The following is a 12,243-nucleotide window of genomic DNA, read 5'->3' on the forward strand; positions in this document are numbered from 1 at the left end:
TTCTTGAATTAGAATGTTACGAAGGGAATTTATCAATTAGGATGTTACGAAGGGAATTTATCACGAGATAAAGTCTTCTCTATCCGCTCTATGGACCGTTGAATACTTTCTCAATCTCCAACCAGTCGATGTAGTCAACCCCGGTCAGTGGTAATGTCGGATTATGGAAACTAGAATAAATCCCTTCTGCTTCTCCGGAAAGATCTAGATTCCAGTCTCCCTGCATATCAAACATTGCGTCTGGGACATCCATGTTAGACCATGGCTCGAGTAACCTGATTTCATCTTGATGGTCACCCCGGCCACTTGAGGCTACAGTCATATATGGTGGAGGATCTAAGGAAGCCAACAAGGCATCTTGTCTTGAGCCTGGACTTATTGTAAATGTCTGGGTCGTGTCTTGGGTAGCTGCATCGCTGTGCGAGGTATTTGCATCGAAAACATGATTCGGCCAAACGTGCGAATAAGATTGTGCAATATCCTGCAGGCGTCGCTCGGCAGCCAGATTGCCAGACTTTGATAGAAATCGAAGTACTTTTGATGCTTGATCAAGCGCTGGCGGTGGTTGACTCTGTGATTTGTCCAAGAAGCCCACCATGACCAGAACAAATGCAGCGGAGAATGTTGCGTCCAGATCAAAAAAGCCATACCGGGCTTATGTTTATGTCAGCTCTTGATTTGAATAACTAAACATGCGAAACATAAACTGGGGGTGTAGGGTCCGTTAGTTGGAGCACTGGTAGGACTCACGGATGGTTTGCTGGAGACGAAGTGATTCAAGTATTGCGAGACTTCTGGTGGCTGCCTCGTCACATGTATCACAGAGACGCAGCAGCATACTCGGCGCCGGTTCAGTAGATCGCGACTGCTGTTGGCTCTGAGCTTCAAACCGAGCTCTTTGAAGTAATATTGGCCGTGTGCATAGGATGATGGCCTAATAACGAATCAGGAACAATACCAATAATATTTTCTGTTGGTGATAGTCCCACCTGAAACAGCATTAGGTATAATGATGCACCTGTGCGAGTTACCGATTGTAAAGGTCGATTGAAGTCCAACACCAAAGATTTAGGGAATGATCGGCCTGTGTCATGCAGTTCTTGGAGAATTCCCTGGATCTTTTGGACCAATTCCAGTTGGGTGATTGACTTATTGCCATACAGAGCTGTTGTAGATGTATGAGCATGACGTTAATAACACAACGGTATATATCTTACTTGACATTATGTCATCAGTGACACGCGCAATACGGACATTGATGGCAAGGGCAACTGGTGACTGGAACCCCATCGCATTCCGCGGGAGTTCAGTGCGTAGCTGTCGTTCATCGGCCCCTGCAGCCAGCCCGAGACCTGAAGAGAGGCGCCTAGAAGTGTAAGTTGAGTGCCAAGCCCCGAAAGTTGCTAAAGGGCCTACCTGTCGAGCATGTACACTGTCCACCAGAGTCTTAATCTGTGGGCACTTTGAGAAGGGAGGCAGCGTTGGTCGACTTCCCGCAGATTGCACCCAAGAGCAATGGCAAGCCGCAGTGCGAGTCCAATCTACCACATGTCAATGATACCGTGCAAGAGTATTGTGGATCTTACACAACTTACATAGAGATATGCATCGTGTTTACGGTCACACCACTGTAGATATGTAGCAATCAGAGTCAGTATCTCGACGGCGACAACACCTTCCCCGCCCATATGATGCAACGGAGGAAGACGCTTCAAGGCTTCAGCGAACAAGTCCGTTCCAGGTGTCTGTGATGTGGGATGTTTTACATCCATGAGCTTTGCCATGGCCATGACCAAAAGATATTCTGTAAACCAAGGAGAGTTGATCTGCTGTTGTCTTGTCTCCGGGCTCTGAAATAGCAACATAAGATCGTCCGAGAAAGATCGTGGGTCAAAGAAATGCTGGCTCACGCCAAGATAGAAAAGGAATTGATCAAGCAAGTGCTGTGATTCCTCCAAAGACGGGAAAGTTACTCCAGCAACATTGTCAACGAGCTCTTTGACCGACGTCCACTGAGGTAATCGATCAGCCCGATATTGAAAATTTGAAGTAGATCCATGAAAGCTGCGGTCACTAGAATGCGACCTGTCAAGAAGCGATCTAACTTGAGACTCGAATGCAGGCCCGGAGGTCAGGTCCGTTGCTTCGCGTAGAGTCAGTTCATATTCGCAAGCAGACCAGGAAGAAGAAAACGATGTCAAGTTACCCGGACTTATAGAAGGATCGTTATCGGTATATAATAGCTCAGTTTGCCTCTGACTGGAAGGACTTCGTTGCGCAGATTGACGGCCTGTGGTCTCATCTGGTACTACTGAAGAATGCAATGAAGAGACCGGACCCCTTACAGTTTGAGCTCAGCTGCTCTTCATAGGTTCGTACTTTTTCCAAGAGATGTTTCACTTGGCTATTTGACAATCAGCAAGACTGGCCAGAGCCTACGACGCACATGAACGTACGCTTCAGAAAACCGTCTGCGGCCGGAATGACCGAAAGTGCATTCCCAGTTGTGTTTGATACAAGCACGACAAGGTTTATCACCGGAACATTTTACTTTGCGTTTTCGGCATGTTTCGCATCTGTCCGGTTGTTATCATACATGATCCCCCGCAGCCGGAAATGCAGACGCATTGCACACTTACGCGTTGGTAGATCGTGAGCTGGAGCCCGCCATGATTTGCAAAGAAGACCGCGTATAGCTGATTTTGATATTGATTTGATAGCCACATTTCAGTCACAAGTGCGAGGACGTGAACGTATGGATCGGGGGTTCAGCCGAGGCTGCGGGGACATCGGCCTAGTTCTCCGAGGGCACCCGCCATCGAAGATAATCAAACACTTCCACCTGGGCAAGGTTGGATAATGCAATCAGGATGAGGATGAATTGATATCTGCGCCCAAAGTCCAGTCTTCCCCCGCGAAAAATAAGAGGACTGCCTCCGCCGCTATCTTGGAGTCGTCATCATCATCATTGCCAGGCACAACAGAGCGCCTGATATTTTCTAAATGCGAGGCAAGCAAGTCCGCAGGCCAGTGAAATTGATTTGCAAATTGATGACAGAGCTCAGCAGTGGCGAACGCATCGAATTCAAAATGACCTTGTAATGTGAGAACGTGGCCGGGCTTGTAGAGGCCCTGGATTGGACAGTTACGGCTGCTTCCGATGTTGAGCCATGGTCCAAGCAGCATCATCCCGGGAACTAGTGTGTCTTCTGGTAAAGATATCACGGCATCACCGTGGATGATCTGAATATGGAATGGCTGTTCTGGAGTAAACCGAGCTAGAGGTGGGAAGTTGGAGACGAAAGCTGGATTCAAGATGATAGGGTGCATGCCACTTTCGTGGCCACTAGATGAACGTTCGACCGATATCTTAAATGAGAATCCTTGGGGCTTGTAGCTTTTGTCACTTGCGAGGAGAGCTTGAGCTATAAGTTGATGTCCAAAGCAAGATCCGAAAATCCTTCACCATAGGATAGTCGACATACACCCTCTCAATAAAAGATCGCAAGCCTAGAATCCAGTGCAACTTGTCATATACTGCAGCAGCAGCTCCAGTGATGAAATTATTCCCCCCAGCATGGCATCTAATGTTGGCACTATAATACCGCCTTCCAAATCTGTCCACAAACCACCTCTTCCGCCAACTTAACACCGCCTTAACCCCGATATCTGCGCTTTCTCACGGCTATTCACGGCTATTGGCGTCTACTTTTGCTTCGGAATATCTATAGTCCGTGATTGTCACCAACCTTTGCTTGCTGCTGCCTTAAGCCACGGGGAAGTATAAATAGCTGGTCCTCCCCCCGGCTTGGTCCTCTTTTTTCTTTCTTCTCCATCCTAGTGCAAGGGCTTGACGCGTATCAGTGAGGAGACATCCGAGATCGTGTTTTTGCTAGTTGAAAACTACCAACTTGACTGCTTCAAGTGAGCCTCGCGGCTTGCTTGGGAATTTTTGAAACATACTTACCTCAACTCCTTGACTCTCGAGTCCTCGAGTTGAATTTCTTTGAATTTGATGCCATGATGGGTATTTGGACTCAGTCCTGAGTCCTGAGTGTGCGATCACATGCCATCACATTGAGATCTTTGTTTTGTTTCTATAGATCGTTGCCATAACTACCTGTTTACTTCACATGTTGCTTCCTTCCCTCTCCATCTGTAGTACCATGAAATAAATACTCTTAGACCTACCTCTGAACCTGATGATCTGATAATCTGTTCCCATGTAGTACTAAGCTGCACACTCCTTAGCATAACCCTGCTATCATATGTCTTTCTCATACAAACAAAGTATGAACCCACTTGCTTTGATATCTGTTTACCCACGAGTTTGTTCTTACCATTAATCAACCTTAGACAAACGAAGCCTAGAATATCTCTCTATTTATCATTTGTACCTAGTTCACCCCCAGCACTTCCCAACAGTCAAAAACAAGAACCCCATCTACGCACAAGCACACTCATCTCTCAACCCCAAGATATGACTCCAAGCAATCCACCTCAACCCAAAAAGTCCGCTCTCAAACGTGGACGGCCTGCAACAGGTTTTGACAAAAACCACGAATTTCTACTGCACTGCCTTACTCAATCAGGTGTCCGAGTCAGTCATGGATATTCAGTCCCCCATCTCTAATCTCTCGCTAGCTTTTGCTCAGTTTGTTGCAGGTCGACTACGCTGCCGTTGCAAAATGTGTGGGCATCTCGGAGAGACAGGCCCAACGCCATTTTTATTGGTTGAAGACGAAAATCGCTAGCTATGGGAATGCTACTCTCACACAGGCTGAGAAGCAGGGTCAGGGACAGAAGGATAACCAGGATGGCCAGGATGGGAACGACAGCTAACGTCTGTCTCTCACTTCTTCGTCTTGTCCCTCCCTCGGTATTGTCATTCTCGCCTATTTTCAAAAGAATGGCGAAACAGCTTCGTTTGCAATCGAGGATCAACTACGGAGTAGAGCCTCCGTCATTAACTGAGCATTCGGTCTTGAAACACCCACGAGGTTAGAATCCACACAATAAATGCACATTGTTCATCTTTCAATTTCCGCATTACAGCACTAGCGTACGGAAACACAAGAGGTCAAAATCCTGTATGTACTAAGACACTGTTGACGACATATTTAAACCGTTGGCTAGATACATGACAGGAAGACTTCCAGCAAAGGGATAACGAAACGAAGAATACTGCCTGAAATGCCACACTACACACCCAACATTAAACACAGCCAAGGCGCTCATTCTATTAATCGAATGAGGGTCGTCGTGATTAACTATCAATTACCGATAAAAGGAAGCGGGATTCGAGCCTGGTCCACCCTGTGGCTGGTACGCCTGATACTCGCCCGTGCTTGCGGCGGGAGGTGGTGGGCTGTAGGAGGTATACTGTGGCTGCGATGCACCAGGTACCGGCGGAGGCTGGTGCGATGGAGGAGGTTGGTGGGCACCGGGAGAGCTGGGATATGGGGCTTGTTGCTGTTGTTGCTGGAACTGGTGTGCGATTTGGGGCATGCTGGCGGCAGGCGGGCCCTGAGGTGCCTCATCAGCGGAGTAGGCCGAGGGTGAGTAGTCTTGCTGTTGGTGCTGCTGGTGCTGGAATTGCTGGTGGCCAGCAGGCGGAGCTTGACCAGTTTGGGGGTACGGAATGCGCTCAACAGGTGAATCATAGACAGAGGTCCCCAATTCTTGAGGGTGATCGTATGTAGATTGCGGACGGTGGCTGACAGGTTGATAAGGGTCCCCGTGGGGTGGCTGCTGCGATGCGCCGGCCTGAGACTGGTTGCGAGGATCTGGGGAGTGAGAGGCTGGGCGGTACGGCATCTGCTCGCTGGTGGGGTATGGTGCGTATGCATTTGCCGGGGCTGGCGTGGTGTCTGGCCAAGTCAAGTTAGAACCGGGAGCCCGTCCGTAATTCTAGAGTATACTGACCTTGGGGCCGGGGAGTGAAATATCGAGGATCTGCCTGAGGAGTAGGATACCCGGCAGGCGCAGCACTAGGATAACCGTACTGTGGCTGGGCAAGTCTTCCATATTGAGGCTGCGCCGGATGGGCTAGCGATGCCTCAAGGAGGGACTCATAGTCGCGACGAGCTTTGATGAACTTTTCATTGAGCTGGGTGAATTCATCTAAACACATGTAAGCCGGAAATCCATGGTGTAACAAACGACTGGCTGGTTACCTTTCTTTTGCGAATATTTTCCAATCAATTCGATGAGTTTTGGCCGAATGGCAAGCGTAGCTTGATAGAGTGTAGTAATCTCTTCGTTTTCTTGGACATTGAGGTCTGTATTGCGGGTGCTTAGTAGAGTCAGGAGCTTCTCAACACTCTTGATCTGGCCAAAGACGTCTGCTTCCATTTGAGCCTCCCGCTGCAACTCATCGACAGTGGGGTCTGGGAGTTTCTCCACATAGTTGAGAGGGAAAATTCCGGTCTGGCCTCTCAGAGAACCCTTCCACCAATCCTTGTAAACAGACTCCAGGACTGCAATGGTATCGCCTTTGCGGAATTGAAGCTCTCCTGGCTCAGACGGTTGGAAGTCGAACAGCGCTCTCACACGCGACACGGTCGCTACCGATGTGCCTGAGAGAGCAGGTTGAGTCTCGGCGGGCTCCCCTTGGTTTGTGGCAGCTGATGCCGACGCAACAGCAGCAGAAGAAGCCTCAGCTCGAGGTGCTGCCGCAGAAGCAGCCGCCGGTGTTGCTTTATCCTTAATCGAGAGGGCCAAAGCCATCTGCAATTCCTCTTCCTCCATCTGACGATCGACGTCGGTGATCTCACGCTTTCCAGGTTTCGACGGTGGCTGCAGATTCGGGTCTGGAATATAATCAGTCGAGCCCGGTGTATAGGACGTAGAAAGATACTTACTTGTGGTTTTTAATTTCATGTATGCCTGTTCCATGATGCCAAAATCCGCGTTGGATGAGAACATCTCAGTCCATTCTTCCATGCGCTCCAGAATCTTAGACTTGACTTGTTGATGCGTATTCTAGACAAATATGTGGTTAACACTTGCCATTTGGGAAAGAACAAAGGTTTCAGATATGCTTACACGATCGTTCGCCAAGCGAAGTAGCGCATCAGTGAAGCTTCTCGAAGCCAACTCGCGATGGATCTTCAGCCCGCAGTTTTGCGACAACGCATTTGCAAGCTAGAAACCAGTCAGCTATAGCCATAAAATAGGGAGTTTTCGCGCTCCAAGGAGCACAGTATCCGGCCACGAACCTCCAATGTATAGAGCTGGACGTTGGCATTCCGGTGAGCCAGCCTTTTGATCATCGCAGCCACGGCCTCTTTCGCACTATATCACAATAATCAGCAACGAGTCCCTAGACGAGACTGAGATTCAGAGCTAGCCACGTACCCTGATTCCTCTGCACCAACTTTGTCACAGACATCCTAAACCACAAAACCGAATCAGTTATGTCCCGAGGCCGGAAATGCTATATAGCATCATGCAACGCACCAGAATATATTCCCAGTTCTCGGAGGTCAAATTCTCGTCCGTCGCCTTGGCTATACCGAGACAAATATCGTCAGTAAAACACATCACACAGGCAGATCCAGCATGCCCCCAGGAGCTTCTCTCCAAGCTAGCCAGCTCCAGGGGTGCATGGTGTATCAGACGAAGCAGAGAACCGGCGTAACTTACCGACGGCCTCATCGAAGTGGTTCTGCTGCGCGCGAAACATCGCGAATGTATCTCCTCTAACCGTCGCAGGTAATCACCGGGTGGTATGTGGGTTATCGGAGAAGTCGGACAGCACTGCTCAGCTCAGCTTCTGACAAGCGGCTTGCCTTGTTTTCACGTCGCGGAAGTTCGGCGACAGGTTCCAATTAGACTTGAGTTTCTAAGATCACGCTCGCTTTCAAACCGCGGTTGTGTAGCTCGTAGCGATAGTCCAGCTTCGAATGCGGGGAGTCGACGACAGGAAAGGATGCGGCTAGGCTGCGGGTTGATGCAGGTGTAAATATCACGGGGACAGGGTTTTGGCAGGGATGGGTATAGCAAGCGACTGGTATTGCAGCGCTGGGCATCTGTTAATCAGGTCCTTGGGGATGATCAGGGACGGTGTTGGGGGTACCTAGTTATTGTGTACGGGCGGAACTCGTCACCTGAGTCAGCATATGACGATGGAGACCTGCGGAACTGCTAACTTCTAAGTTATTATTAGCTTGGATTGTCCTGGATTCTTCTATATTGTGTCTGCCTGGGGGCTAAGCTTCTAATTTCTCCTTCTTTTCTGCTTCTTTTGTACTCCTTTTCTGATCTTTTTGCTCACGCTAGTTAGAAACTTCGACATATCAATGTAGGCTGCTACGTTTCTTCCCACATTGGTTTATCGGCTGTGGCTGAACATATCTCCACTACGGAGAACCTACGGAGTACTTTAGGCATAGACTCCCTGGAAATTACAGAGTTCGAAGCTCATTAGCTGCTTGCATTCATCATGAGCTAACGACAACAGAATGCGCAAATAGAACTACAAGAAATTACATAGAGGCCAAGATCAAATACAGAGACAGTGAGCGGTAAAGCAGATATCACAGGCAACGTGCTCATGGATGGAGTCATTTTCATCGACAATCGATGTGAAGAAGTGGATAAAGAAGGAGTCTGGGTACATAAAATGAATTCCAGCGACGTACTGTAGTGTAGGTCGGGATCTAGAAGAAAAATCGGGAGTGACGGGGTATCTGAGCAAGACGTCAAGAGATATCAAGTACGACAAAATTAAACCGAAACATAGGAAAAAACAAATGGGGTCGTTCATCAGCATCCTCTTCAAGCGCCTCCTTTTTGGGCTTTCTCTTGAGCGCGGCTGATACGAGCAGCCTTGACCAAGGGGGCGAGATGCGAGAGTGGTGCGCAGAGAGACATGAATGGGTGCTAAAAGGCGAAGTGTCAGTTATCGCTGCGAGAGCAATGGGAAAGAGGAACGAGTAAGTACCTTCAGTAGGTCATGCGCCGACGCCCGCTTCTCCGGGTCAACCTTCAGGGCAAAGTGAAGGAATTCGCGGAAGACCGGGGATAGATTGTGCTCATCTTTGATGGTGGGCGTTCCGTTCGTAGCAATCAGATAGAGTGCTCGCAGCGGGGATTCTGTCAGGTACGGCGGCTCGCCCTCGATCATCTCGATGGCCATGATGCCTAAACTCCAGATGTCGACCTTACGGCCATACTCTTTGCGAGTGACAACTTCGGGAGCCATCCAGTACGGGGTACCAACCATGGTATTCCGCTTGTTCTGCGAGTCGTTGATTTGAGCACAGAAACCGAAATCAGCTGGAGATTGTTAGCATGATTTCGACATAACGACAGGACAAAACTCACTCAGCTTGATGTTACCATCCATTGCCAGTAGGATGTTGTCAGATTTGATATCTCGATGAATGACACCTTTAGAATGCAAATGCTGGAGGCCGCTCAGAGTCTAGTCGAAATAGTTAGCATCCCAGTTTCATCTTGATACAGGATAACCATTCTGTACTCACCTCTCGGCAAACAGCTGCAATCTGTCCCTCGCTCATAATGTTGAAGGTAACCACGTCTGTCAAACTGCCACCTTCCATGTATTCCATCACAACCCAAAGATCCAGCCCATGCAGGAAGCTCTCTAAAAAGTTCACGATGTTCTTGTGCTTGCTATCTTTCATGACCAAGATCTCGTTAATAATCAGGTCCTTCTTGGGTTGAAGGTCTAGATTCATCTGCTTGATAGCAACGCAGTTGTTGTTAGGATACTCATACGCTGTGTACACACCACCTGAAGCACCTTGGCCGATTTTGTTGAAGTTGTGGTAGATCTGGGTGGGATCGGCAGGGTTGCAGATTAGCATCAAGCGTGCCCGAATATCCATGGCGCTGCTCTGTCGCTGCTGGCGCTGTCTAGGCCTAGCAGCAGGTGGAGCGCGCGCGGTAGGTGACACCCCAGACGAAAGATCTGGCGCCGGAGCAGTGGTTGATGCGGAGGCAGCTGGAGGCTGCTGTGATTGCTGGCGTTGGGTGCGATTCCGTTCCAAAGTCTGCTGGGCCGCGGCCATGACTTGCTCCTGTTGCCGCTGGTATTGTGTAGGGGATGCGATGACATTGGGGACGTTGGGGACGCTGGCCGTAGGGGTGCCATTTCGGGAGCTGGAGCGACTGCGATGGGGCGATGATGGCAATGGCTCGGATTCCGGGATAGTCGGAGTGCCAAATGTAGGAGCGTGATTCTCCGGAGCAGTTCGCTGCGGGGATGTGTACGAATTCGAGACCGGGGGTTGAGGAGGAGGGCGGGAGGGGGTCATCCCGGTAGGCGGTTTCGGGGGAGCACGATGCGGCACCATACCGCTCAGTGGAGGAGACATGACAGGCATGCCTGCCGGAGGTCCGCGAGGAATTGGCGGGGGCGATCGCGGATTCTCGAAACTGCTTTCGTGGTTTTGCGGGAATCGTGGACTTCCTGGTGGCGATGTTTGTTCTCGTGGGCTGGTGGCTTGCGCAGCTTGAGCAGCTTGCGCATTGTCGAACTTGTGCCAGACTTCATCATCGCTGTCGCCACGGGTGTTCTTCTCGTAGAATCGCATGATATCCATCATAGTCTGCGGGTGCTCCTCCTGCTCCTTCTTCGAGATACCGTTCTCCTGTAGTAGTCGCTGCCATTCTTTGGGCAGACCGGTGAATTGGCCGGTCTGATTGTCGTAGCCGACGTGGGTAACGTGGACCGGATTCTCTGGAGCCGAAATTTTCATATTGCGACCGGGGCTTCCCAGCATACTGTCTACGAATCTGGAGAAGCTGGCCTTTTTGCTCTGTCTCGTTCGGGGAGCCGGAGGATTGCCATCGTCGGAATGCTGCTTGCCGGGGTTTGGGGGCCTTTCGGTCTCGCGATGGGCGAAGGAATCCATTCGTTGCGTCAGGGTGGTGAAGCTCGCTGACTGGCGCAGTGAGTGGCGTCCGCGGTTATCGGGGCTGGTGTGGTTCGAGCGCAGTGCGGGCTTTTGCTGGGAGTGAGGATCGGTCTCGACGCTATTCTCATCCAATGCACTAAGCATACCCCGCGTTTCGTGAGGGCCGTTCAATTCATCCGAACTCTGCTCGTTGTAGGAAAACCGGTGGGAACTTCGGGTGCGAGACCGGGAGGTCAGATTGGAGAAGAAGCCACTTGATTCGTCGTTGGAAGGCGATGGACCGCCACTGTTCTGATCCAGAGACGACGAGGAGGAACCTGGGAATTGAGCGTTGGATTGCGATCGATTATGCTCGCGACTACCGCTGGGAGAGGAACGTGGATAGACGGGGGCGGAGGGGGTACGTTTCAACGATGTGGTACTCTGATGGCTCCGAAGAATGCGCGAACTGAAGCTAGGGGGATCCTTGTGGAGTTTGCTAGAAGTTCGACGGAATTTCAATGGGAAATTGTCCTGATTCATGGTGGGCAGATTTCTGTCTCTACACGAGACAGATTGAAATTGGGCCGAGGAGGGGTCAGATGCAGTTGTTTTATTTTTCTGGACCAACCAAGTTCACGGACCTGAGGGGAATTTATGGTCCGCGGAGAATAACCGGGTCCCCGAAGGTTCTTGACGATGGATGGAATGGAAGATTGGAAGGGAAGTCTGAAGAGAGGAGGTTTAGCACGTGGAGTGGGAAAAGGAGTCGGGGGTGGCTGGGCGGTTTGACAGGTTGAAGGGTATAGGGAGATCTAACAACATCTGAAGTCGACTCTATCAGACCGAGTCAGAGACACTTACAGTCATTTAGGATGTTATAAGAATAGAACGACCATAGAGTCTCAGATTTCTACGGAGTACCCCGTTTATTATTCCTTACACTTAACGGCTTCTATACAGATCCACTATCTTTAAATAACTAAATATTAATTGTACTTTCTGGACCTCCCCAATACACTACGGAGTACTAGTTCTCCAGCAAACAGACCATAAGTACCTCTCACTCCCCTTTTGCCCCTGGCAGGTAGCCGAATACGTCCTAAAAGGGTTCAACCGCACCGGGTTGGACGGGTCAAGTGTGACAGATGCAAGCCAATATCACTCGGCACATTGAAATCCCTGGGCATTGGGCATCCTTAGCCCTAGAAGAAGAAAAGCCCAGTCGCACAGATCCCTCCTGAACAATTAATTACAACAGACGGCCATTGTAACCGATTTGCTGAGCCACCGGCTTCGGGCCATTTTTCTTCCATATGCGCCACCGTTGGTTACCTTCAATATCTCGTTTGCACCTCACACGTTGGGCAAACAC

The 12,243-nt window shown here is 50.0% G+C and overlaps 5 protein-coding genes across 5 annotated transcripts; 1 reads left to right on the forward strand and 4 right to left on the reverse strand.

Annotated features, from left to right (window-relative positions):
• Positions 1-88: 88 nt before the first annotated feature.
• Positions 89-2,671, reverse strand: N7518_004689 (transcriptional regulator family TF; the record flags this gene model as incomplete). The annotated part of the gene is made up of 9 exons (XM_057185616.1): positions 89-654; positions 751-934; positions 1,032-1,165; positions 1,218-1,366; positions 1,417-1,541; positions 1,596-2,143; positions 2,346-2,404; positions 2,457-2,576; positions 2,640-2,671. The coding sequence occupies 9 exons, from the start codon at positions 2,669-2,671 to the stop codon at positions 89-91; spliced, it is 1,917 nt and encodes a 638-aa protein (XP_057042386.1).
• A 194-nt stretch (positions 2,672-2,865) lies between these two features.
• Positions 2,866-3,673, reverse strand: N7518_004690 (uncharacterized protein; the record flags this gene model as incomplete). The annotated part of the gene is made up of 2 exons (XM_057185617.1): positions 2,866-3,460; positions 3,486-3,673. Coding segments are annotated over 2 exons (783 nt in total), but the record flags the coding sequence as incomplete, so codon positions are not given.
• An 807-nt stretch (positions 3,674-4,480) lies between these two features.
• N7518_004691 (uncharacterized protein) lies at positions 4,481-4,842 on the forward strand (the record flags this gene model as incomplete). Its single annotated transcript, XM_057185618.1, has 2 exons — positions 4,481-4,600; positions 4,666-4,842. 2 exons carry the CDS (start codon positions 4,481-4,483, stop codon positions 4,840-4,842), a joined length of 297 nt encoding a protein of 98 aa, XP_057042388.1.
• Positions 4,843-5,277: 435 nt separating this feature from the next.
• N7518_004692 (ESCRT-0 subunit protein HSE1) lies at positions 5,278-7,687 on the reverse strand (the record flags this gene model as incomplete). The annotated part of the gene is made up of 9 exons (XM_057185619.1): positions 5,278-5,870; positions 5,926-6,123; positions 6,177-6,812; positions 6,864-6,984; positions 7,048-7,146; positions 7,221-7,296; positions 7,360-7,394; positions 7,462-7,511; positions 7,648-7,687. 9 exons carry the CDS (start codon positions 7,685-7,687, stop codon positions 5,278-5,280), a joined length of 1,848 nt encoding a protein of 615 aa, XP_057042389.1.
• Positions 7,688-8,781: 1,094 nt separating this feature from the next.
• pakA (mitogen-activated protein kinase kinase kinase kinase STE20) lies at positions 8,782-11,411 on the reverse strand (the record flags this gene model as incomplete). The annotated part of the gene is made up of 4 exons (XM_057185620.1): positions 8,782-8,886; positions 8,948-9,282; positions 9,331-9,430; positions 9,492-11,411. 4 exons carry the CDS (start codon positions 11,409-11,411, stop codon positions 8,782-8,784), a joined length of 2,460 nt encoding a protein of 819 aa, XP_057042390.1.
• Between the last annotated feature and the right edge of the window lie 832 nt (positions 11,412-12,243).

The sequence above is a fragment of the Penicillium psychrosexuale genome (genome assembly GCF_028828465.1).
Source record: "Penicillium psychrosexuale strain IBT 29551 chromosome Unknown utg000003l, whole genome shotgun sequence".
NCBI lineage: Eukaryota > Fungi > Ascomycota > Eurotiomycetes > Eurotiales > Aspergillaceae > Penicillium > Penicillium psychrosexuale.